The following is a 27,305-nucleotide window of genomic DNA, read 5'->3' as shown; positions in this document are numbered from 1 at the left end:
GGACAAAAATGAGCAAGTGAAGCTCACAGTTTTAAGCCTCGACCCTTCAGTCGTGGCAGCCCTGCCCGACCCACAGAATGTAGGAGGAGGCACACTCCAAGAAATGCACACAGCGATCCTGGATGCGATCGGCTATAACAGAGGAGACCCCGTTGAAGGCCTAAACAAGTGTAGGCAAAATAAACCAGAGCACCCCACAACGTTTGCTGGACGCTTGTGGATACATTTCACAACAGTATTTGGAGAGTTAGCCCGCGCCCATTTGTCCGCGGATAGTATGGCCAAATGGACTCGAATCCTAGTCTCTCATGCGACAGAGGCAGGACAGAGAGCTTGCGCAAATTACGACCCCTCAGACGAGGCCCACAACGTGAAATGGGTTTTGAAAAGATTGTCCCGCACTTGGGAACAATCCGTCCAAGGCAAAACCGCATTTGCAAAACCAGAGGAAGAGCAGGCAGACCTCCGATCAGTAGCCTCCACAAATAACACACCAATTTGGCCCGTCAGGAAACCCGATGGATCATGGCAACTGACCATTGATTACCGGGAACTGAACAAAGTAACCCCAGTAGCAGCCCCCACCGTAGCCACGAGTCCCGAGACCATGCTCAAACAGGGACTACAGTCAAAATGTTTTTTGGTTTTGGACATTAGCAACGGCTTTTGGTCTATTCCATTGGATAAAGCGTGCCAATACAAATTCGCCTTTACATTCCAGGGACAACAATACACGTGGACGTGCCTTCCACAAGGCTTCAACAACTCCGCCTCCATTTTCCCCCGACAGCTGGCAAATGGACTAGCAAAATTTTCCCGACCCAATTGCCTGGTCCGGTATGTAGATGACTTGCTATTACAGGTAGACACAAAGGGAGAGCACATTTAGCTTCTCGCCGAACTCCTAGGACTCCTGAAACAGATTGGATGTAAAGTCAACCCCAAGAAGGCCCAGATTTTGCAGGAAAAAGTGATTTACTTGGGTACAGTAATCACTCATGGTAAATGCGAGATCGAGCAAAAGAGAATGGACTCGATCGTCAAATTGCCCTTTCCCCATAACGTAACAGCCCTCCGGTCATTTCTAGGACTGGTTGGCTACTGCCGAAACCATATCGACGGTTTTGCCACTAAAGCAGCGCCCCTATCCGACCTTCTCAAGAAGCAGGCACCTTGGGAATGGCTTCCACAGCACACGGACGCCGTGGATGCTTTAAAGAGAGCCCTCAGCACAGCCTCCGCATTACAGGTCCCAGATCCACTTTCCCCGTACGCTATCGAAGTAGCAAGCACCGACTGAACCCTTTCGGCCGTGCTCCTCCAGGAGCGCCATGACCGATTAGGCCCCGTGGCATACGCATGCTTGTTAGAGCCTGTCGAGCAAGGATTTTCTGCCTGCGAAAGGCACCTGCTCGCAGCTTTTTGGGCAGTACAGTACTTCGCCTACATTACAGGACTCAACCCCATCACCATTCTCACTGAACACACCCCAACACAGCTATTATTAGACGGTCGACTGAAAGATGGCAGTCAGCCAAATCCACGCAGCCCGTTGGACCCTTCTTTTACAGGGACGGGACATTACAGTGAAAAGAACCAAGACCCACACTTTCCTAGTCGACAATTTGCAATATGCAGGTGCCCCACATGAGTGTGAGATCATCACCACAAACCATAATTCAGGCCCATTTATACCTAAGTCAGCTCCCAGGAAAGCAGGTAATACACCCCAGAGACCCCAGCCCACAGACACGTGCGCACCCCTGAAAATTTATGTGGATGGCTCCTCCACAGTTTTGAATGGAAAGAGAATCACCGGTTGCGGCATTTATGTAGAGGATGTGCAGGGACGCGCCCTTGAAGAGGTTTCATTAAAGTGGCAGGACATCTAGGCTCGCAGGCAGCAGAACTGGCAGCCATAGCTTACATTGTAGACCACCCCGACTCGTTTCCGACCCCGGCAGACATATATTCGGACAGGCTATATGTCTGTAACAGTTTAACGGAATTCCTACCCCTGTGGGAAACTAGAGGATTTGTTTCCGCAGACGGAAAGCCCCTACCCTCAGCCCCAATACTCTGGCATATCCTAGAGACAGCTACAGATAGGAAATATGGTATCATTAAGGTTCGCAGTTATGACTGTTCTCCCCCCCCCCCCCCCCCCCATGGTAACGTTAAAGCAGGCGGCAGGTTCCAGACATGGCTACTTTCGGAACACCCCCCCCCCCCCCCCCCCCCTCGCCGAGAGCACCCCAGTACACGTGGTTCAAGTCTCACAGACCAACATTCAGGATCTAGCGAAAGCCCAAAAGGAAGATGGAAAGCTCAGGGAAGTTTTCAAAGGAACCTTCCCAGCCCCGTACAATAAGTTTAAGAACGCAATAACCACACATGACGGTATGATTTTGAAAGACGGCATTTATCATAGATTATCATAGAATTTACAGTGTAGAAGGAGGCCATTCTGCCCATCGAGTCTGCACCGGCTTTTGGAAAGAGCACCCTACCCATGGTCAACACCTCCACCCTATCCCCATAACCCAGTAACCCCACCCAATACTAAGGGCAATTTTGGACACTAAGGGCAATTTATCATGGCCAATCCACCTAACCTGCACATCTTTGGACTGTGGGAGGAAACCGGAGCACCCGGAGGAAACCCACGCACACACGGGGAGGATGTGCAGACTCCCCACAGACAGTGACCCAAGTCGGAATCGAACCTGGGACCCTGGAGCTGTGAAGCAATTGTGCTATCCACAATGCTACCGTGTTATGTAGTTCCCAGCCAGGAACCAGATTATTTGTCAGTTCCATGACAATCATGGACACCAAGGCATTGAACCCCCCTAACCCACCTCAGACCTCTCTGCTGGTGGCCTGATTTAAAAGCCGATGTAACCCATTACATTGAAAATTGCTTGATCTGTGCCCAGAACAATCCGGATAGATATGCAAGAAAGGCTCAGCTTAGTCACACCCACCCCGTTAATGGCCCCTGGACGAATTTGCAGATAGATTACATAGGACCCCTACCCCACTGCAGAAATGGTTTTAAGTATGTGTTGGTGGTCATCGACACCTTCACAAAATGGGTGGAAGCTTTTCCATCCAGAACGAACACGGCCAAAACAACAGCTAAAATCCTAACACAGCACATCTTTACAAACTGGGGCCTCCCACGCAGTATAGAGTCCGATCAAGGCTCCCATTTTACAGGACGAGTAATGAAGAACGTCCTCACAATTTTCGGAATTAGGCAGAAGTTTCACATAGCCGACCACCCCCAGTCAAGCGGCATTGTCGAGAGGATGAATAGAACTCTAAAAGCCACTCTGAGGAAAATGGTGCAACCGAACAACAGCACCTGGGATTCAGTTCTCCCATTTGCTTTAATGTTCTTAAGAAACACGGTATCCACGTCCACAGGACACCCCCCCCCCCCCCACACCCTCATGACCGGACGCCCCACGAAAGGGACAGAGTATCTATTAGGACTGGATTTGGCCAGCCCCGCAGTCACCGCCCTCACGCATGAAAATGCTGTACAGCAGCTTATTGAGAACATAAAGGCAGCCCAGCTCGTAGCAGCTGTGAGACTTGGGACCAGGAGGAAACAAAGCAAAGCTTGTTTCGATAAAACTGTACACGCCACCGAGTTTGTCGTAGGGCAGCAAGTGATGCATTCCCTATAAAACCCCAGTTCATTCCTTTCCCCCAAATTTTCCGGACCGTACTCCATTTCGGACAAAGTCAGCCCCATGGTGTACAAGATCACATATCCCAATGGCAAGTCTGCGTGGTTTCACATAAACCAGCTTAAGACTGACATAGAGTCTGACATAGAGTCTGACTCCCACCAAACAAATCCCTTTGCGACCCTGTTCGCTACTGAGCAATGAGGTGTCCACATGAAGGTAAAAAGGAACCGATGGAGAGATATGGTGTCCTTTCTGATGGAACCTGCACCATGTTTGTCGTATGTTTGTTTGTTTAATGTACATGTTAAATATTGTTTGTGAATTTAAAAGTTTTCATGGCCCCACGCCACCACTCTTTTAACGCTCACTGGCAGTTAATGGAACAAGTTTGTCGACAGACAACTGTTCAGAGGAACTAGTTTGTCGGCAGACACCAATCACAGCCCCCACGACGACCACATTCTTACCCGTTCTTGCCGGTCGACAGGCAGCGGAGAAACGGCACTGGTCCCCGCCCTGCCTGAGGACCCCCCCTTCTGGTCAGCTATGCTCGGGTAGAGCACAAATGCACTGATCACCGTCCTACCCGGGGATTCCACCCATTTCTTACCCGCTGCGGCCCATACGCACCCCATTTTGGCACTTTCAGTTCGAAATTCTTTTGTTTGTTTCTGGCGACCCTTAGGTTGCTTCCGTATGCTATTTCCATCCTCAAACACTAGGATGGTAGATCGCACAGGCTGCGAGACAGCTCGCACTGTGTCAGTATTTTTCTTGGATGTCTTGTCCAAATATTCAGGTATTTTAAAAAATGAGGGAGTCACAGATGGTGACCAATTATAATGGGTAATTGGCAACAAAGGACAGACAGACAGAAATACGAGATCTTAAGCAAGATAATAACAGATATGATGCTTGTGTCCACAGAACTCCGAAACCTCAGGAACCCCAGAGGAAGAAAAAGACCGACAAAGGGAAAGATGAAGACAACCTTCATGCTTTTCACCTGGATCTTAGTGGGATCCCTTCAGTTGTACCGGACGCGATCCTCTCTGACCCCTACCACACAGGCCGTGAATGATTCCCACCCCTGCCATACACAGTACCCCGAGATAGTTAACCCCAAGATAGTTAGCCCTGAGACAGTTAACGAAACCCCAACCTGGTGTGACAAGGTTATCACCTTGTATTCACTATCTTACATAGTAGAAACACTCTTAGTGCTGGCGATACTTTGCAGTGTGGTGCAGACACTTAGACTCAGGAATGGCGAAGGAGAGCCTCCCGTTCTCGCACCCCGGTATACACTTTTAGATGCCCTATCTTTGGGTTCCAACAAACCCCCCAACCCCTTTAAGTGAATTAAAGTGCATCCGTTTTTTTTGTGTGTGTTTTGTTCGTTTAATAAAGAAATGTAAAACTCTGTGCTTGACTGCCAAGCCAGAGAAACTTGTGTTGCTGCTATTTGTACAGTTTAAAGTGTTGTAGATTATTTTTGATTGTTTGAGTGAGGATAGTTTATTTAGGATAGTTAGAGGTTCCAGTTTTTTTATTTTGTAGTGCATGCCTGAATGTCATAGCGCCCCGTAGAGTTTTATAATGATGTATGTATGTAAAATGATTTTAGGTAAAAATTGAGATTCATAGGATAGGGCAGTGTAGAGCCCGTGAAGTGCCCCGTTTGGTCAGAGAACGAAGACGACGTGGTAATGTGATCCTTCATGCTTCGCATTGAGAATCACAAGGAGGAAGTGTAGCCATCTGGGATGGCCACTTCCCGAATACAAAATGGACACTTTGCAAAGATTGCAGGGAAAATGGACAATGCTGAGAAAACATGCAGGTTCGGAGCTTGTCTGTATATTGGAGCCGCAGCTCCCAGGCAAGACTAAAACTGTGGCCCATTAGCATACTAATGGACCATCTCCGGGAACAAAAGAGTAACATTTGAATAACCGATATTAAGGCAGACACCTCGGCGCCAGAGGAGACCGAAACAAAGCAGGCCAACAGCCACCTCGCACGCGCCCAGCCATCAGGGCACCCACCCCTTTATTGGACGAGATCAATATGAATGATCAAGAAACGGCCCAATTGATTGGGGCCAAGTTCAAGGCCCCCCAAAGAGCGCGAAGCCCCTTTGGGTATAAGAAGGAGCCCCCAAGAGAGAATCGCTCTCTTGGACTCGGCTCTCACCGAGGAGAGACCCGTCCACCAGCTGCACCAGAAGCAAGTCCCAAGGTCAACGCTCGCTACCAGACAGACGACCTTAGCTGTTCCCCTGTACCACTTCGAACCCAGCAGCCTCAGAACCGAACAACGGCCATTGTTCCTCTGACTGAGTGGGCGCCCAAAGCTAAGTATAGGCTTTAGCAGTAGTGATAGTTTAGTCTGCAGTATTTCGTGCATGAGTATATTTAACTTTGTGTGTAAATAAATAAGCTATGACTTTGAACTAACTAACTGGTGTATCGAGTCTTTGATCAGTATTCGGGTTTGAACCTTGTGGCGGTATCGAAAGATACCTGGCGACTCTAGAGCAAACATAATTAGAATTAAGGAGGGCGACCATATTGACCGCCATATTCAGAGCCAACGAAAGAGAGCAACAGTAGCACAAGTGGATAGCACTGTGGCTTCACAGCACCAGGGTCCCACGTTCGATTCCCCCCTAGGTCACTGTCTGTGCGGATTCTGCACGTTATCCCCATGACTGCGTGGGTTTCCTCCCACAGTCCAAAGATGCGCAGGTGAGGTGGATTGGCCACCTCATAAATGATAAATTGCCCTTAGTGACCAAAAAGGTTAGGAGGGGTTATTGGGTTACAGGGATAGGGTGGATGTGAGGGCTTAAGTGGGTCAGAGCAGACTCGATGGGCCGAATGGCCACCTTCTGCACTGTATGTTCTATGTTCTGCCCATTTGACCATCTCATCTATATCTTCCAAGACACTTAACCTCACTGTTAATGATGAGATTTTTTTCACAGAGACGGTAGTGGGTGCTTCGATCTTGTTGCCGGAGGAGGTGGTGGAAGCAGGCACGGTAGTAATGTTTAAGGGCTTCTTGACAAATACATGAATAGGATGGGAATAGAGGGAAAGGGATCCTGGAAGTGTAGAAGGTTTTAGGTTAGAAGGGCAGCATGGTCGGTGCAGGCTTGGAGGGCTGAAGGACCTGTTCCTGTGCTGTACCTTTCCTTGTTCTTTGTTCCCGCCCACTCCCACTTCCCTCGATATCCTGCGAGACCAAAAATTTGTCTATCCCAACCTTAAATATATTCACTGTTGGAGCATTCACAACCCTCTGGATTGGAGAATTCCAAAGATTCACAACCCTTTGCGTGAAGACATTTCTCCTCATCTTAGTCCTAACCCCTTATCCTGAGGCAGAGCCCCCTTGTATTAGATTCCCAGAACAGCAGAAATAATCTCTCAGCGTCCATCCTATCAGAGCTCCTTCAGAATTTAGTAGTTTTAATGAGATTGCCTCTCATTCTTCGAAACTCCAGGGAATATAAAAGCCAATTTACTCAGCCTCTCGTCCTAGGACAATTTATTTTTTATTCGTTGAAGGGATGTGGGCTTCGCTGCCTAGGCCCATCCCTGCGGGCATTTAAAAGTCAACCACATTGCTGTGGATCGGGAGTCATATATAGGCCAGACCAGGTAAGGACGTCATACATACTTCCCTAAAGGACACTAGTGAAAACCAGATGGGTTTTATGACAATCAACAATGGTTCCATGGTTCATCTTCCTTTAATTCCAGATATTTATTGAATTCAAGTTTTACCATCTGCCATGGTGGGATTCGAACCCTGGTCCCCAGACCATTATTTACCCTGGTTTTCTGGGTTACTAATCCAGTGACAATATCACCGTGACACTGCTTCCCCAGAAACCAATCTCGTGAACCTTTGCTGTACTGCCTCCAACCCGGAGGTATATCTTTTACTAAACTTGGAGACCAAACTGTCCACAGTACTCTAGGTCCAGTCTCATCAAAACCCTGTGCAACTGCAGCAAGACTTCTTTATTCAATGTATGGGCAGCATGGTAGCACAGTGGTTAGCACTATGGCTTCCCAGCGCCAGGCTCCCAGGTTCGGTTCCCGGCTTGGGCCACTGCCTGAGTGGAGTCTGCACGTTCTCCCCGGGTCTGCGTGGGTTTCCTCCGGTTGCTCCGGTTTCCTCCCACAAGTCCCAAAAGACGTGCTAATAGGTAATTTGGACTTTCTGAAATCTCCCTCAGTGTACCCGAACAGGCGCCGGAATGTGGCGACTAGGAGCTTTTCACAGTAACTTCATTGCAGTGTTAATGTAAGCCTGCTTGTGACAATAAAGATTATTATTATTAATAACCTAATTTCTCTGTGCGTCTTGAAGCACAGAATACTGGTGGTATAGATGGAGGGGAAAAGGCAGAAAGCAAAAGGTGCAAAGAGAAACAAGAAAGGATTGTGAAAACAAAGGACAGAAGTGGACAAGAAATGGACTGGAGAAGTAGCAAGGAGTAGGGAATAAGGAAAACTAAGCAGGCTTTTGGATATTTAGTTTTGCTCAGACACAAAGGGAGGACTCCCAGGTGGGTAAAGACAGCCGCAGAATGCCAAGAGTTAATAAGCTGTTCCTGGCTAGAGCTAGGGTTCTTCATTCTTGTAGGTTCAGCTTTGATGCTTATGAAGACTGTCTGAATCACAGATTTATCATTACAGATCGTGAATGGAGTTTGACAAAAGATGCAATCCTTCTCGTAAAATGACAGGCTTTCTATAGAGGTCATTAATCACCTGAAAAATCATCTTGAAATGGCTACTAATGAAAGGTGTCCTAGTTTTAAGTAACGATTCAAAGTCAGTGTGCAACATTGCAAAAAGCATCTTAATTAATTGTTAACATTAAGAACACTCTCTTCAGACGTTGCAGAGTGTCTAATTAATCATTTTGAGTTCCATTTACAGAAAGGTTAGAATCATTAACTATCAAACGTCAAAAAAGTGCAGTGAGACAGGCACCAATCTACTTTGCTTAAGGAGTGACATGTGGTATTTTTAGACATCCGCTAAACTTTCAGAGTTGATAAAGTTCTGAATTTCTTGTGAGTCTAAGATAAGTTTCTACAACAAGACCTTGCCTTTATAAACCAGAAGCGGTATCTTCTCAATGGGCCTATATCTTCTCAATGGGCCTATATCTTCTCAATGGGCCTATATCTTCTCAATGGGCCTGTTTTTAGAAGATTATGTAAAATAAGAGAGTGGGGAGCCTACCCACTCAGCCGACCCACCCCATAATATGGGGAGGTTGGCAGCCTGCCGCCATTTTGAAAAAGGTAATTAATGGCCATTTGAGTTTGTTAACAAGCCAATTGACCTGTATATTATGCTGCCCATATCATAATAAGATTGATGTGGAGATGCCGGCGTTGGACTGAGGTGAGCACAGTAAGAAGTCTTACAACACCAGGTTAAAGTCCAACAGGTTTGTTTCAAACACTAGCTTTCGGAGCGCTGCTCCTTCCTCAGGTGAATGAAGAGGTATGTTCCAGAAACATATATATATATAGACAAATTCAAAGATGCAAGACAATGCTTAGAATGCGAGCATTTGCAGGTAATTAAGTCTTTACAGATCCAGAGATAGAGGTAACCCCAGGTTAAAGAGGTTTGAATTGTCTCAAGCCAGGACAGTTGGAAGGATTTCGCAAGCCCAGGCCAGATGGTGGTGTCATGATATTCAAACACACACATCATGATGGACACACTAACAGGCAAATCAGAGTACACAACACCACAACCAATCACAGACAAGAACACCAACCACATAAAAAGCACGAGCACGACACCTGGTGGTCAGTAGGTCTGGGGAGAAAGGAACAAGAAAGAGCTGTTAAAACATCACAAGCAGGGAACCCCCACGTGCAGAGTGCAAAGACCAAACTGTAAATAGTAAGTTTAAATAAAATAGCTTTGTACCATATGCAACCGTGTTGGCTCATCTGTGTGTCAGAACACCCAACACCACATGGTACAGGAGTGGATCGATACCTGCCTACTAACCTGCCATTCTGGACATGGACCACACCGACAAACCGCAGCCGATGCAAGTCGCGGGGAACCTAGGTACCAACTGGAAGCTCTACAGGCAGCGATTTGACCTGTACATCCGTGCCACCGAAAAACAGAATGCCTCGGATGACACGAAGATTGCAATGCTCCTCTTCTACGCAGGTCAGCACGCCACCAACGTCTTCAACTCACTGGTGTTCGAAGAAGGCGAAAACCAAGCCAAATATGACACGGTCATCCTCAAACTGGACCAGCACTTTCAAGTTGAAGTAAATGAAAGTTTTGAAAGATACCTCTTTCAGCAACGCCTGCAAGGTAAGGAGGAGCTTTTTCAACCCTTCTTGACGCACCTCCGGATTCTAGCGCAGTCCTGCGGTTACGGCACCACCACAGAGTCCATGATCAGGGACCAGATTGTTTTTGGCGATGCCTCTAGTGGCCCACGCCAGCAGCTTCTTAAAATGAAAAGCCTCACCTTAGCGTCTGCTGTGGAAGCCTGTGTCCTCCACGAAAATGCTACCTGCCGTTTTGCCCGATTTCAGGCGTCCGAGTTGGCACGGAGGGGGTCCCCAGCCGTCGAATCGGCAAGCCAGGCCGCCCATGACGTCGAACGCATCCAGGCCGTCGATTACTTCCCGACCCACGGCCCGGACGACAGCGGCCGCTTCCCGCGCTTTTCGCGGTCTCCCGCGCAGGTGCGCGCCAAAAAATAACGGCCACATCGAGGGACGCACTGCGCAGGCGCGCCCACCGCAAGATCGCACTGCGCATGCGCAGTGGCGCAACGAACGCCGTGACGTCATGACGTGCGGCAATTGTGGAGCTCTACATTTAAAAGGGCAATGTCCTGCAAAAAACCGACAGTGCCTCAGATGTGGCAAGATGGGCCACTACGCAGCCCGCTGTCGTTCGGCTCAACCCATGGATCCGGCGCATCCTCGACAATCTCGCAGACAAGTCAGGACCGTCCAGCCCACGCATCAAGACTTCCAGTTAAGTGATGCAGATGACCAGGATGCCTTCCGCGTTTCCGTCATTGATGTCAACAAGGTCAATGCCATCAATCCAGCCGATGAGTGGTGTGCCACCCTGACGGTCAACCGATCGCACGTCGCCTTCCGTCTGGACACCGGCGCATCCGCCAACCTGATTGCTTACTCTGCAGTCCAGGCCATGAAGGTCAAACCACCCATCACGCCATCCCGGCTCAAGATGGTTGACTATAACGGGAACGTCATCCCGTCCATAGGATCTTGCCAGCTACAGGTGACTCACAAGATGTACACGGCCACACTCCCCTTCGAAGTTGTCGGCTCATCAAAGGACTCGTTACTGGGCGCACAGGCGTGTAAGGTCCTTCACCTGGTACAGCGCATTATGTCTCTCTCTCCAGATGAGATATCCGACTTCCCGGATGCTGAGTTCCACGCAAATCTCCATTCCCTCCTTGCTCACAACCAGGAGGTTTTTGAAGGCATGGGGACATTGCCATACACGTACAAGATTCGACTCAGACCGGACGCCATCCCTGTCGTTCACGCACCTCGCAGGGTTCCTGCGCCACTCAAAGACCGCCTCAAGGCACAACTGCAGATTCTTCAGGACCAAGGGGTCCTATCCAGGGTCACGGAGCCCACGCCATGGGTCAGCTCCATGGTCTGTGTAAAGAAGCCCTCTGGCGAGCTCCGTATATGTATAGATCCTAAAGATCTGAATAACAACATCATGCGGGAACACTATCCCATCCCGAAACGAGAAGACCTCACCAGCGAGATGGCGCGAGCCAAAATATTCACTAAATTGGATGCGTCCAAAGGATTCTGGCAGATCCAACTGGACCCGGCCAGCCGAAGACTATGCACATTCAACACCCCTTTTGGCAGATTCTGCTACAACCGGATGCCATTCGGCATCATTTCAGCATCTGAAGTTTTCCACCGCATTATGGAGCAGATGATGGAAGGCATCGAAGGGGTACGTGTATATGTGGACGATATCATCATTTGGTCCACCACTCCGCAGGAACACATGCATCGTCTACGACGTGTCTTTACCCGCATACGACAAAATGGCCTGCGTCTCAACCGTGCGAAGTGTGCCTTCGGCCAGACGGAGCTGAAATTCCTCGGGGACCACATCTCAAGGTCAGGGGTCCGTCCCGATGCAGACAAGGTTAGCGCCATCACAGCCATGCCACGACCGGCTGACAAGAAGGCTGTCTTAAGATTCCTGGGCATGGTCAACTTCCTTGGGAAGTTCATTCCCAACCTGGCTTCTCATACAACAAATATGCGCCATCTCGTAAAAAAATCGACAGAATTCAACTGGCACCAATCGCATCAGCGGGAATGGGAGGAGCTCAAGCACAAACTGGTCACGGCACCAGTGCTGGCCTTCTTTGACACGACTCGCCCTACAAAGATCTCAACAGACGCCAGCCAATCTGGTATTGGAGCGGTACTCCTGCAAAAAGACAGCACGTCGTTATGGGCCCCGGTTGCATATGCCTCACGAGCCATGACCCCTACCGAACAGCGCTACGCGCAAATCGAAAAAGAATGCCTGGGCTTGTTAACTGGACTGGACAAGTTCCACGACTATGTGTATGGCCTGCCACGATTTACGGTCAAAACTGACCACCGCCCCCTGGTCAACATCATTAACAAAGACCTGAACGACATGACTCCTCGCCTCCAGCGCATCTTACTTAAACTCAGGAGGTACGATTTTGAACTGATCTACACTCCGGGGAAGGAGCTCATCGTGGCGGACACTCTTTCCCGAGCAGTGAGCACACCACCAGATGCGGAGGGGTTCGTGCGTCAAATTGAGGCACACGTAACTCTGACAGCAGCAAATCTGCCAGCTGATGATCCTAGTCTGGCCCACATACGCGCAGAGACGGCGACTGACCCCCTTCTGCAGCGAGTGATGCGCCACATGACGGAAGGGTGGCTAAAAGGGCAGTGCCCCCAGTTTTATAATGTGCGAGATGATCTCACCAACATAGACGGGGTCCTTATGAAATCACACAGGATCGTTATTCCGCACAGCGTGCGCCAGATGATTCTTCATCAACTACACGAAGGCCACTTGGGCGTCGAAAAATGCAGACGAAGGGCCCGGGAGGCGGTATATTGGCCGGGTATTAATGAAGACATAGCCAACATGGTGCTCAACTGCACAACCTGTCAGAGGTTTCAGCCGGCGCAACCTCCGGAAACACTTCTACCACACGAGATGGTGACGTCCACCTGGGCGAAGGTGGGTGTTGACCTATTTCACGCGCTCGGCAGAGATTACATCGTGATTATAGACTACTTCTCAAACTACCCGGAAGTCATGCCTCTCCATGATCTGACGTCGTCCGCAGTCATTGGGGCCTGCAAGGAAACATTTGCTCGCTATGGCATTCCAAGGACTGTCATGTCAGACAATGGACCCTGTTTCGCCAGCCGTGAATGGTCGTCCTTTGCCGCAGCATATGGTTTCACTCATGTGACATCCAGCCCTCTGCATCCACAATCGAACGGGAAGGCTGAAAAGGGTGTCCACATCGCCAAGCGGCTCCTGTGCAAGGCGGCTGCTGCCGGATCGGACTTTAACCTTGCCTTGCTGGCCTATCGATCGGCCCCGCTATCCACGGGTCTCTCGCCAGCGCAGCTACTAATGGGTCGCTCCCTCAGGACGACGGTACCTTCCATCCTGGCACCAACAACAGACCATGAGGCGGTTCTTCGGAACATGCAACTGCAGCGTGATCGCCAGAAAAGTCGGTACGACACACGAGCGACGGACCTGCCCCCCCTGTCCTCCGGAGACAAAGTACGCGTCCATCAACCGTATGGTGGCTGGTCAGCACCGGCCGAAGTCCTCCGACAAGTGGCTCCCCGCTCATTCCTGGTTCGCATGCCGGATGGTTCCGTGCGTCGCCGCAATCGGCGCGCCCTTCGCCGACTTCCACGCTCACAGCCACACAGTACGCACACGCCAGATCCTCAACAGGCTTCCGAGGATGACTTTGTGGAGCTGCCGCACATCACGCCCTTTCCATCGCCACCCATGGCCATGCCTGCACAGCAGCCGGTGGTTCTTGATCCACCCTTGAGGCGGTCAACCCGAACTCGTCGCAAGCCCATTAGACTGGACTTATAATACCGTTCATATGTTTAACAAGTTGCACAATTTTACATGATAACCTGTTGTTGTTTATCGTCCCAGATGTCGTCTGACTGGACAACTGTTCAAGTTTTTTTTTTTTTCTTCTCTCGTTCGCATTTATGTTATGTTATGGTACAACTTGGTTCATGTGACGCACCCGACATCGCCCCATGTACATAGTTCCGTCATATGCACATGCTGCACACGACACACACACACTCTTAGATGCACTCACGACACGACCATATTTATTACCACGTAGGCACATATCTTTGTAAAAAGGGGGGATGTCATGATATTCAAACACACACATCATGATGGACACACTAACAGGCAAATCAGAGTACACAACACCACAACCAATCACAGACAAGAACACCAACCACATAAAAAGCACGAGCACGACACCTGGTGGTCAGTAGGTCTGGGGAGAAGGGAACAAGAAAGAGCTGTTAAAACATCACAAGCAGGGAACCCCCACGTGCAGAGTGCAAAGACCAAACTGTAAATAGTAAGTTTAAATAAAATAGCGTTGTACCATATGCAACCGTGTTGGCTCATCTGTGTGTCAGAACACCCAACACCACAGGTGGGGGATGAATGTGATGCGACATGAATCCCAGGTCATGGTTGAGGCCGCACTCATGTGTGCGGAAATTGGCTATAAGTTTCTGCTCGGCGATTCTGCGTTGTCGCGCGTCCTGAAGGCCGCCTTGGAGAACGCTTACCCGGAGATCAGAGGCTGAATGCCCTTGACTGCAAAAGTGTTCAACGACTGGAAGGGAACATTCCTGCCTGGTGATTGTCGCGCGATGTCCGTTCATTCGTTGTCGCAGCGTCTGCATGGTCTCGCCAATGTACCACGCTTCGGGGCATCCTTTCCTGCAGCGTATGAGGTAGACAACGTTGGCCGAGTTGCACGAGTATGTACCGCGTACGTGGTGGGTGGGGTTCTCATGTGTAATGGTGGTATCCATGTCGATGATCTGGCACGTTTTGCAGAGATTGCCATGACAGGGTTGTGTGGTGTGGTCACTGTTCTAAAGGCTGGGTTGTTTGCTGCAAACAATGGTTTGTTTGAGGTTGCGCGGTTATTTGAAGGCAAGTAGTGGGGATGACCTTGGCAAGATGTTCATCTTCATTGATGATGTGTTGAAGGCTGCGAAGAAGATGTCGTAGTTTCTCCGCTCCGGGAAAGTACTGGACGACGAAGGGTACTCTGTCGATTGTGTCCCGTGTTTGTCTTCTGAGGTCGGAAATACTCCTCCCGAAAATACACAAAGCCAACACACCAGGCTGTCCTTTCGTTTCAGGTAATGGGACCCTGTGTGAGAACCTCTCTGGCTATATCGAGGGCATCTTGAAACCCATCGTACAAGGTACGCCCAGCTTCTGTCACGACACGACGGACTTCCTACAGAAACTCAGCACCCATGGACCAGTTGAACCAGGAACATTCCTCGTCACAACGGACGTCTCAGCACTCTACACCAGCATCCCCCATGACGACGGCATTGCTGCAACAGCCGCAGTACTCAACACCGACAACTGCCAATCTCCAGATGCAATTCTGCAACTCATCCGCTTCATTCTGGATCACAACGTCTTCACCTTCGACAACAAGTTCTTCATCCAGACGCACGGAACAGCCATGGGGACCAAATTCGCACCCCAATATGCCATCATCTTCATGCACAAGTTTGAACAAGACCTCCTTACCGCACAGGACCTTCAACCAACGTTATACACCAGATACATCGATGACATTTATTTCCTTTGGACCCACGGCGAAAAATCACTGAAACGACGAAACGATGACATCAATAAATTCCATCCCACCATCAGACTCACCATGGACTACTCTCCAAAATCTGTTGCATTCTTGGACACACTCATCTCCATCAAGGACGGTCACCTCAGCACTTTGCTTTACCACAAACCCACGGATAACCTCACGATGCTCCACTTCTCCAGCTTCCACCCTAAACACATTAAAGAAGCTACCCCCTCTGGACAAGCCCTCCGTATACACAGGATCTGCTCAGACGAGGGGGAGCATAACAGACATCTACAGATGCTGAAAGTTGCCCTCGTACGAATGGGATATAGCGCTCGACTCATCGATTGACAGTTCCAACGTGCCACAGCAAAAAAACGCACCAACCTCTTCAGACGACAAACATGGGACACAACCGACAGAGCACCCTTCGTCGTCCAGTACTTTCCTGGAGCGGAGAAACTACGTCATCTTCTTCACAGCCTTCAACACGTCATTGATGACGATGAACATCTTGCCAAGGTCATCCCCACACCCCCACTACTTGCCTTCAAACAACCGCGCAACCTCAAACAAACCATTGTTTGCAGCAAACTACCCAGCCTTCAGACCAGCGACCACGACACCACACAACCCTGCCATAGCAATCTCTGCAAGACGTGCCAGATCATCGACATGGATACCACCATTACACGTGAGAACACCACCCACCAGGTACGCGGTACATACTCCTGCGACTCGGCCAACGTTGTCTACCTCATACGCTGCAGGAAAGGATGTCCCGAAGCGTGGTACATTGGCGAGACCATGCAGACGCTGCGACAACGAATGAACGGACATCGCGCGACAATCACCAGGCAGGAGTGTTCCCTTCTAGTCGGGGAACACTTCAGCAGTCAAGGGCATTCAGCCTCTGATCTCTGGGTAAGCGTTCTCCAAGGCGGCCTTCAGGACGCGCGACAACGCAGAATCGCCGAGCAGAAATTTATAGCCAAGTTCCGCACACGAGTGCGGCCCCAACCGGGACCTGGGATTCACGTCGCATTACATTCATCCCCCACCATCTGGCCTGGGCTTGCGAAATCCTTCCAACTGTCCTGGCTTGAGACAATTCAAACCTCTTTAACCTGGGGTTACCTCTATCTCTGGATCTGTAAAGACTTAATTACCTGCAAATGCTCGCATTCTAAGCATTGTCTTGCATCTTTGAATTTGTCTATATATATGTTTCTGGAACATACCTCTTCATTCACCTGAGGAAGGAGCAGCGCTCCGAAAGCTAGTGTTTGAAAGAAACCTGTTGGACTTTAACCTGGTGTTGTAAGACTTCTTACCATAATAAGATTGGCAACGGCCGGCAAGCGGGATTGGGCGCAGTGTCTTTTTAACACAAATGGCCAAAAAGCGGGAAGGAAGGAGGTTTCCTTCCTTATCCTGGCATCCTGTGCCCTTCAGGGACACCTCTCCCCACCAAGATGTTACCCCCTCCCTTTGACATTTCCTACCATCAGCTCTCAAGACTTCATCCCGCTGATGGACAGAAGGTCGACTCTCAACTGCTTAAGGTCGCCGTCAGTGTGTAAATGTGTTATTGCTGTGGGGGCGGGGGGGGGGGGGAAACTTTCCTTCTGGGTGGTGCAGGGGTATTGCGGAGATGGTGGTGGAGGTGGAGGAGGGGCAAGCAATACGACGCATGTAAAATTCAGCCCTATGTGTTCGAGGTGCACACCCAAGTGGGTGTACCTACTTTTAACTCAGCCTGCTAACTTTACCATGCTTTGCAATGCACTATCAAACTCAATGGTGTGCACCAGCACAAAACCTACAGGTTTAACAATAAAGTAACTAATTCCTTCCTTTAAAATTAAAAGTATAATCATTTAACAAATATTACAAATGAGGTACATAGTGTCCAATCTGACCCTGAAATTAATGTCTAATCTCATTCCTCGCCCGTAGCTAAGATGATATATTTCTACATCCACAGCATTACCTACCTACACTTTCATTCATCCCTTCTGACATTCAGATCATTACATGTTTTTATTACCTCAAGACTCAAGTTGATACATCAGCAGCTTCTTGAACATTTCCCTATGCAAACCCAACTTGCCAAATGCACTGCTGCACTCATCCCTCCTCAACCATCTTGTCCCAGTTCATCTCTGTAACTTTCTCAGTCTTATTCCTTCATGGTGCTGTCTTCTGTTAGAACTCAGATAGCCAACTGGTGAAGGACAGAGTGCTCCCGCCTCTTCTAAACTCAACAAGCTTTAACTGGCCGAGGCACATGTTGCAATATCATGCATTTCCAAACAACAACCCCTTTCGGCCTGCTCCGAGACACATGGGCAGAGGTTGCGGTGGGAAAATCTGGATTGGGAATACTATCCTTTTGGAAGGCTTGCTTCTGCATCACATCAGAGGGAGATGAGTCAACAGTAAAGGACGGTAGGAATTAAACTAGGCGCAATCAGGAAAATGCATTCTCAGGATATTTAGAGATTGGTAGAGAAGCAAAATTACACAGGGTGGGGCACATCTGGCAACAATTAAGGAACGCTGGGAAGAGGGGTGGGCGTGCAAGAGCTCAGCATTTTATTCATCCACAATATCCAGGCTTGGGCGGACAAGTGGCGAGTAACATTCGCGCCATGCAATGACCATCTCCTGCAAGAGAGAATCGAACCATCACCCCTTGACATTCAATGGCATTACCATCACTGAGACCCCCATGATCAACATCCTGGGAGTTACCATTGACCAGAAACTGAACTGGACTATCCATATAAATAACTCACCTCCTGGCCCCCCCAAAGCCTGTCCACCAACCACAAACACAAAGTCAGGAGTGTAATGGAATACTCCCCGCTTGCCTGGATGAGTGCAGTTCCAACAACATTCGAGAAGCTCAACACCATCCAGGACAAAGCGGCCCCGCTTGATTGGCACCTCTTCCACAAACATTTACTCCCTCCGCCACTGACACACAGCAGCAGCTGTGTGTGCCATCTACAAAATGCGCTTGCGGGAGTTCACCAAGTCACCTTTCAAACCCATGACTGCTACCAGCTAGAACGGCAGCAGATACATGGGCACTCTACCACTTCCAAGTTCTCCTCCAAATCACTCACCATCCTGACTTGAAAACATATTCCTTCTGTCATGACAATGTCGCTTTAAGAAATGTTTGGCTGCTCATGTTACTGCAGTGATGTCAGAGTGTAGGTGGAGCTGAGCTCTGGTTCTGCTTTTTAGTTTCACTTTGAGAAAAGCTTGGGTGTGTCTGTCTTTTTGGTTTCGTTTTTCAGTGTGTTGCAGCTGAAATCAGACAAAGCAGCTGTACTGCTGTTCTCTCTGCCATGAAAGACTATTTCTGGATCATTTGGTGAATTCTGAAACTTGAACTTTCAAGCGGTTATTGGATAGGCACATGGAGCACACCAGAATGACAGGGAGTGGGATAGCTTGATCTTGGTTTCGGACAATGCACGGCACAGCATCGAGGGCCGAAGGGCCTGTTCTGTGCTGTACTGTTCTATGTTCTACGTACCGTCTTAGTTGTGGATGAGAAATAGAACTTGTAAGTTCAAGTTTGGGCTCGGATGGGACACCAAGGTTGTACACCATCTGATTTAACCTGAATGAGCTTTCCCAGGGAGGCAATTAAAAAAGTCCGGGACAGAGCTGTTGCTTTGATCTGAGTAAAGATTCCTGATTCGGTGTTAAAGCTAACACTTCTCATTTCTCTTTCAAAGCGGATAGCCTCAGGCAGACTTTGCGCATTCGTAACCAATTAACGACAAACATCTGTTTCTGTCATTGCGATGTGGAATATCATTTGTTAGTTCTGGATCGAGCATTCAGATCTCCACAGTAAAAAACACTGCCACAAATTAAATTCACAAAATGCATCAATTTGATCTTTTAATTGAAGATCTTTCTGTAAATGATGCAAGTAGTTCAAGCTTTCTTATATGAACTAGAAGCGATGGTGGGACACAGGGGCTTTGCTCAGTATTTATAATCCAGAGATCCAGTGTGGGGCAGAAGGCAAACACTCTTAAACTGTTAGCTCTTTGTTAGATTTGTAATTTAACTCCAATGTGGTTTTATTATGAGAAACATAGGGCGGGATTCTCCGACCCTACACCGGGTCGGAGAATCGCCGGGGGCTGGCGTGAATCCCGCCCCCGCCGTGTCCCGAAGTCTCCGCCACGAGAGATTCGGCGGGGGCGTGAATCGCACCGCGCCGGTCACTGGGCCCACCCCCGCCGATTCTCCGGCCCGCGATGGGCTGAAGTCCCGCTGCTGGAATGCCTGTCCCGCCAGCGTGGATTAAACCACCTTTTGAATGGCGGGACAAGGCGGCGCGGGCAGGCTCCGGGGTCCTGGGGGGGGGGGTGGCGAGGGGCGAACTGGCCCCGGGGGGGGGGGGGGGGGGGCACGGTGGCCTGGCCCGCGATCGGGGCCCACCGATCCGCGGGCGGGCCTGTGCCGTGGGGGCACTCTTTTTCTTCCGCCTTCGCCATGGTCTTCACTATGGCAGAGGCGGAAGTGACCCCCTCCCCTGCGCATGCGCGGGGATGACGTCAGCACCCGCTGACGCTCCCGCGCATGCGCCGATCCGCGTCGCCCGGCGAAGACCTTTCGGCCCCGGCTGGCGTGGCACCAAAGGCCTTTCCTGCCAGCTGGTGGCGCGCAAACCACTCCGGCGCGGGCCAACGCCTCAAGGTGAGGGCTTGGCCCCTAAAGGTGCGGAGACATCCGCACCTTTGGGGCGGCCTGACGCCGGGGTGGTTCCCGCCACTCCACCCGCCGGAACCCCACGCCCCGCCGGGTAGGGGAGAATCCCGCCCATAATCTTTTCCTCTCGAGACTTCTGCACCATTAAACGATGGTTCCATTAGCAAGTACATTTTGTGGAAGGGGAAAAGAGGTTTACTGATTGGTGAAGAACCTGTAACAAAAATAAATCGCAGAGGTAAGGAGACGGACTGCTTGATTCTTCTTCAATTATAGTTGTGTGGGAGCTGCCACATGTTGGAAATCAGGATAATCTTCATGGAATAAAGTTACACTGACATGAAAACTTCATAACGATTGCATTAAAGAAGTGCTCGGCCATGTATAAAGCAATGAGGAAGAGAATTTGAGTTGTGTTTCAGTGGAGGGCTATAAAATGTTACAGATGTGGGGATGGTGAAGGGAGGTAGAGGTGGACAGAGAGGGTCAGCCATAACTGTGCTGAATAGTGAAACAGGTCAAAGGTCAAATGACTTAATCCTGCTCCTGTGTTAGATGTGCTTTTAAAGCTTTAAAACAAATGAGTGGGGGCCTAAATGATGCCAAAACCTGCAATGGGAAAGCTTAAGTGGTTCATAATCTCATCAGAGAACGTACCATGTTTTTGCATCACGTAGCCCTGGTCAGCATTTATCTGCCCTTAAAACACTAACTGATGGTTTTGAGTCTACATAACTCATGTAATCCCTAAAGACTGCTGCCAGGCTTAACTACAGATCAAGCTTTGTATACGCTCCAACTTAGTTCCTCCTGAATCATGTCAAGTGATGTACATATCATCCTTGTACACACACTTAAATGACTGATAACAGGTTTGCATGTGGCACTCCTCTATTTACTTCGAAAGGACAATTGTCAGGGGTGGTTATATAATATATATAATCTTAGCACTGTTGCTTCACAGCGCCAGGGACCCGGGTTCGATTCCCGGCTTGGGTCACTGTCTGTGCGGAGCCCGCACGTTCTCCCCGTGTCTGCGTGGGTTTCCTCCGGGTGCTCCGGTTTCCTCCCACAAGTCCCGAAAGACATGCTTGTTAGGTGAATTGGACATTCTGAATTCTCCCTCAGTGTACCCGAACAGGCGCCGGAGTGTGGCGACTGGGGGGATTTTCACCGTAACACCATTGCGGTGTAATGCAAGCCTACTTGTGACATTAATAAAGATTATTGTTATTACATGTTTATATACAACTCCTCAAAACTATACAAAAGTTCCCCTTTAAGTACGTTCAGTCTTATAAACTAGGCAATAGATAGGTTCATGTATTGTTGACGGAAAGGCTATTATAATGAAAAATTATCTGACTTTCTGTCACGTCTATTCTATGTTTTAATGAACTCTTAGAACTGAAGAGATATTAAAGCACGCTCTCTGTTAATACCTTGCATTGGTGGGGCTGGCAGCTTTCTCCTCTGTTGTCTCGAAGAATCAATGGTCTCTGTCTGAAACAAAACATAAAAGGTGCACTCCCACCATCAAGCCAGTTTAACAGGAGATGTTCATTATTTCACTTACAGTCTCAACATCCAAGCTCTCCCTTTACCTTCAGATCTGGTTGGTTCCGTTTCTTCAGCAGTCGCTCACAGGGAACCACGTTTAAACCCGCCACATTCAGAGCTGAAATTCTGCGTTCAATATCTGAAACCTGGCAGATGGATAAATGACATACAATGTGATATTAACTATGAGCAATAGATATAGAGAGTAACTATTGCTAAGTGTTGCAGCGCTGTTTTAGATTGTTTGGTACATGTTTTTCAAGAGATCAGACTAGCTCTGTCCCTTCCATTTGGAGAGTGGAAGCGCTCACATCACATTATGTATTTTTGTTTCTGCCTTTCTAATAAAAACGATTCAGGGAATAGTGCGAGTCTAATTTCCTTGTGAAACATATCTCAAATTTGCACATTCGCCTTTTATCAAGACCTGCTTGTGCTCAATCTGACGTGTAACCTCAGTACCTTGCTTGACCGAGGGATGAATTTCAAACCCCAACTTCAGCCCATCCCTAAAACAGTGGGTGGGAAGTGCCAGCTCTTCCTGATAGTGGGAAGTTCCGGTCCTGCAGAAGGCTACCGCCCCCGTGACGGGGCAGGTGAGCCATACAAAACGCTGGAGACTTTGGTGGGACCAGCACATCCAGAAATCACACCATTGCCTATCCCTGTCCCCACCTTACCTCGAACGCCAATGAACCATTTGTTTCATAGATTATCATAGAATTTACAGTGCAGAAGGAGGCCATTCGGCCTATCGAGTCTGCACCGGCTCTTGGAAAGAGCATCTTACCCAAGGTCAACACCTCCACCCTATCCCCATAACCCAGTAACCCCACCCAACACTAAGGGCAATTTTGGACACTAAGGGCAATTTATCACGGCCAATCCACCTAACCTGCACATCTTTGGACTGTGGGAGGAAACCGGAGCACCCGGAGGAAACCCACGCACACACGGGGAGGATGTGCAGACTCCGCACAGGCAGTGACCCAAGCTGGAATCGAACGTGGGACCCTGGAGCTGTGAAGCAATTGTGCTATCCACAATGCTACCGTGCTGCCCTTCGAAAGAGAAAATGCTGGAAAATCTCAGCAGGTCTGGCAGCATCTGTAGGGAGAGAAAAGAGCAAACGTTTAGAGTCCAGGTGACTCTTTGTCAAAGCTAACAGACAGAGAAAGTGGGAAATATTTATACTGCGGAGGGAGAATGCCAAACAGCAGAGAAAGTTTTAGCTTCTCTGCTGTTTGGCCGTTCACATCTTTAGTTCTCTCTGGGGACTGCCATTAGCACTCTTTCCCCTTGGTTTCTGTGGCCATTCGCACCCCGTTTCCCTGGGTTTCTGTGGCTATGACTCATCTTTCATTCTCACTCCACAGTATAAATATTCCCCACATTCACTGTTAGCTTTGATAAAGAGTCATCGGACTCGAAACGTTAGCTCTTTTCTCTCCCTACAGATGCTGCCAGACGTGCTGAGATTTTCCAGCATTTTCTCTTTGGTTTCAGATTCCAGCATCCACAGTAATTTGCTTTTAACCATTTGTTTTATGCTTTGCCACCTTCAGACCTTACTTTTCCAATTTCCTCATTGGCAGCAGTCCCAACTACAAATTTACAAACTCCAACTCATCCAGATCTGGGCCATTTATATCCCAAACTTCAGAAGGTCCCTCTCACCTATCGTCAAGTTCCACTCATTTCTAGGAAGCACAACGGCGCCTACACTTCCTCAGGAAACTAAGGAAATTCAGCATGTCCACACTTACTCTTACCAGCTTTGACAGGTGCACCATAGAAAGCATCCCATCGAGCTGCATCACAGCCTGGTATGGCAACTGCTTGGCCCAAGACAGCAAGAAACCCCAGAGAGTCGTGAACACCGCCCAGTCCATCACACGAACCCGCCTCCCATCCATTGGCTCTGTCTACACCTCCCGCTGCCTGGGGAAAGCGGGCAGCATAATCAAAGATCCCTCCCACCCGGCTTATTCACTCTTCCAACTTCTTCCATTGGGCAGGAGATACAAAAATCTGAGAACACGCATAAATAGATTCAAAAACAGCTTCTTCCCCGCTGTTACCAGACTCCTGAACAACCCTCTTATGGACTGACTACACTCTTGTATGCTTCACCCGATGCCGGTGTCTAGGTATTTACATTGTGTACCTTGTGTTGCCCTATTACATATTTTCTTTTTATGTACTAAATGATCTGTTTGAGCTGCTCGCAAAAAAAAATACTTTTCACTGTATCTCGGTACACGTGACAATAAACAAATCCAATCCAATCCTTCAGTGAATCCTTGGAAATTTTCATCCTCATCGACAAATCCTCCCAAGATTCAACATGTTCTTCCTCACCGTTACAACATCTTGCTCGTGTTGTGCACTGGGACTAGGGTTCACTCTCTCACCTTGCATTCTCTCATCTACCGTCAGTTTCCCCATTCACTCCGTTTTATCATCGGCAGTACAACCTTGAACACTCTGAAAAGCTTTGCCTGAATTCCGCTGCCTCGCTAAAAAAGTTGTCCCACCCTCAAAGCCAGTGAAGCACTTGTGAAGTGTAGTCACTCTTGCGATGCTGGGAAGTTGAGTCAGTAGGTGACTGTTCCAGAAATGTAACAGCTTCCGTCATAAAACTCGAAATAAAAGTGGAAACGTTAATCACACGTAGCTTCCTCGAGGCTCAGGTGATGGCAGAAGCCTGTTATTGCTAATTGTAGTACACTCAATAACGGCACGCGAATGTAGAATGGTAAATGAAGGCTTTAATAAGCAGAGAACTAGTCAGTGACCGAGACGTGTGCTTACTGAGTGCCACCTACAGGGCGTCACCTTATATACGGCTCCCTGGTGGGCGGAGTCCCCCAGGGTTCCAAACCTGGTCTTAAAGGGGCATCACCTACATGGTGTCAAGGGTATAGTAACCATTCATCACACTAATCGAAAATGAATTTTATTTCTCAGTCAGCTCTGGGTTTCGTCCACAATGGTAAAGTCCACCGACAATAAAATCTTGCATTTATATAGGATCTTTAATGTTGTAAAGATGATGTACAAGAACAATCGGGACATATTAGAGCAGATGACCACAAACTCGGTCAAGAGGTAGGTTCTGAATAGATTTGAAGGCATACCAGGTCGAGATGGACACGAGCTCATCTTCCTTCTCCGATGCACTTGGTTATGAAGTAGTCATGAATTGCATGTTTGACATGCAAATTAGGCGGAGTAGGCCGCCGGCCCCTCGAGCCTGCTCCACTATTCAATAACGTAAGGATAGTGACCTCGGCTCCACATCCCCGCCTACCCAGATAACCTTTGCTCATCAAGAATCTATCCAGCTCTGCCTTAAAGATATTCAAAGACTCTGCCTCCACCACCTTTTCAGGAAGAGAGTTCCAAAAGCTCACGGCCCTCTGAGAGAAAGCATTTTTCCTCATCTCGGTTTTAAATGGGTGATCCCAATTTTTAAACAGTGACCCCAAGAGGAAACATCTTCTCCACATCCACCCTGTCAGGACTCCTCAGGATCTTATATGTTTCAATCAAGTCGCCTCCTACTCTTCTAAACTCCAGTCTGTCCTGCCTTATAAGACAAAGCACCCATTCTGTGTATCTGTCCAGTAAACCTTCCCTGGACTGTTTCCAATGCATTTACATCCTTAAATAAGGAGATCAGTACTGTACACAGTAGTGCAGATGTGGTCTCACCAATGCCCTGTACAACTGAAGCATAACCTTCCTATTTTTGCACTTAACTCCTCTCACAACGAGTGATAACATTCTATTAGCCTTGTTAATTACTTGCTGTATCTGTATACCAACCTTTTGGGATTTATGCACGAGGACACACAGATCCTTCTGGCGTGTTAATCACCCTGGGGTAACACGGACTGCAACTGGATGCAGTTGTACTCGACAGTGGACTCCAAAATTTGATGTTCATTCAATACGTTTTATTGAACTGGTTAAGCAGTGCACACAGTTCGCTGTGGGTTTGACACTCTACTAATCTAAGCGTGCTTACTATAACTAACTAGACCAGACTAGCTCTGAGCCACGTGTAGAAGGTGCTAACTGATATATACACCCTGACTGTCACTACAGTTGTCACCAGTGGAAAGAGGCAGAGTGCTGATGCCTCGTGAGTTTTATAGTGGGAAACCACCTTCTAGTGGTCTGCCTGGTGATTGGTTGTGTTCTGTCCTGTGTGTTGATTGGCTGTACTGGGTGTCTGTCACTGCCTGTCTGTATCTCATTATGTGCATGAGTGCATATCATGACACCTTCTGCATCTCAGAACTCTGCAATCTCTCACCATTTAGATAACGTGCCTCTTTTTTATTCTTCCTGCCTAAATGGCCAATTTCACGTAATCCCACATCATACTCCAGTTGCCAGATCTTTGCCCTTTCACCTCACCTCTCTGTATCCTTTGGTAGGCTCCTTATGTGAATGGGAAGCTGCAACATTGCACTGCCTGAAGTTCAAGGGTCTTCAACTGCTCGTTAACCTGTACAGCCCTCGAGATGTGGCCTCAGAGCATCTCTGAACCAGTCAAACATCGACTCATGGCAGTCCCTGGCTTGCGATTAATCAAAATGGAGATGGCCCATTTGGGAAGACACTAAACGCACAGACAGACGCGTTAGGAACGCGCGGAGGCAAAGTGGAACCATCAGAGGGAGCAACACAAACCTCCAGACAACATCTGCCTGATTCCGCCTGCCTCACACGTGGCGGAATCTCTGCAGGTCGCGGCCTGGACTATCAGCCATCGATCGGGCCCCGAGTAGAAGCAAGTCATCCTCGATTCCGAGGGACTGTCTCAGGAGAGAGGTTGGCATGTGCACAATACCCACCGTGCCCTGGGCGACTTGATCGTGCCTCTGGCATTTACCTGGAGTTCCGCTTGATGAACCTGAGCAGCTGCTGTGGCCACTTGATCCTCTAGATCTGCAAGCTCTGTTTCCGTGGTGATACTGTGAATGCTCCGTGCACAATCCTCCAAGTCGTTCAGTTGTCCCTCCAGACTATACACAGTGCCCGCTGTTATGTAAACCTGTAAAAAGTATGGCAATTACTACCATATGAGAATTTACCAGTGCTTCACTGTGTTAAAGGCAATTTAAACAAACATCTGCATCACTTAAAACCAAACAAACAAACGTTTAGTGCTGATTATAGTCAGCAGGATAATCAGGAGAAACTCCATGGAAAACTGAAGCTGAAATTTCTCAAAAGGGACACAGATATGGGAAGGGGATAATGCCGTTGTGAAGT

The 27,305-nt window shown here is 48.7% G+C and overlaps 1 protein-coding gene across 3 annotated transcripts in view; it reads right to left on the bottom strand.

Moving 5' to 3' along the window:
- The window catches only part of myripb (myosin VIIA and Rab interacting protein b), a 475,899-nt gene that overhangs the window by 8,440 nt on the left and 440,154 nt on the right, over positions 1 to 27,305 (bottom strand). For all 3 annotated transcript variants that reach the window (XM_072510045.1, XM_072510047.1, XM_072510046.1), the window contains 3 exons: positions 26,923 to 27,084; positions 22,061 to 22,162; positions 21,899 to 21,959 (listed from right to left, as the gene is read on the bottom strand). In XM_072510045.1, the coding sequence (XP_072366146.1) occupies positions 21,899 to 21,959; positions 22,061 to 22,162; positions 26,923 to 27,084 (325 nt within the window). The remainder of the gene's footprint in view (positions 1 to 21,898; positions 21,960 to 22,060; positions 22,163 to 26,922; positions 27,085 to 27,305) is intronic.

This window comes from Scyliorhinus torazame, chromosome 6 (assembly GCF_047496885.1).
Source record: "Scyliorhinus torazame isolate Kashiwa2021f chromosome 6, sScyTor2.1, whole genome shotgun sequence".
NCBI lineage: Eukaryota > Metazoa > Chordata > Chondrichthyes > Carcharhiniformes > Scyliorhinidae > Scyliorhinus > Scyliorhinus torazame.
The sequence above is the reverse complement of the archived record's forward strand: the minus strand, read 5'-3'. Positions and strand labels throughout refer to the sequence as shown.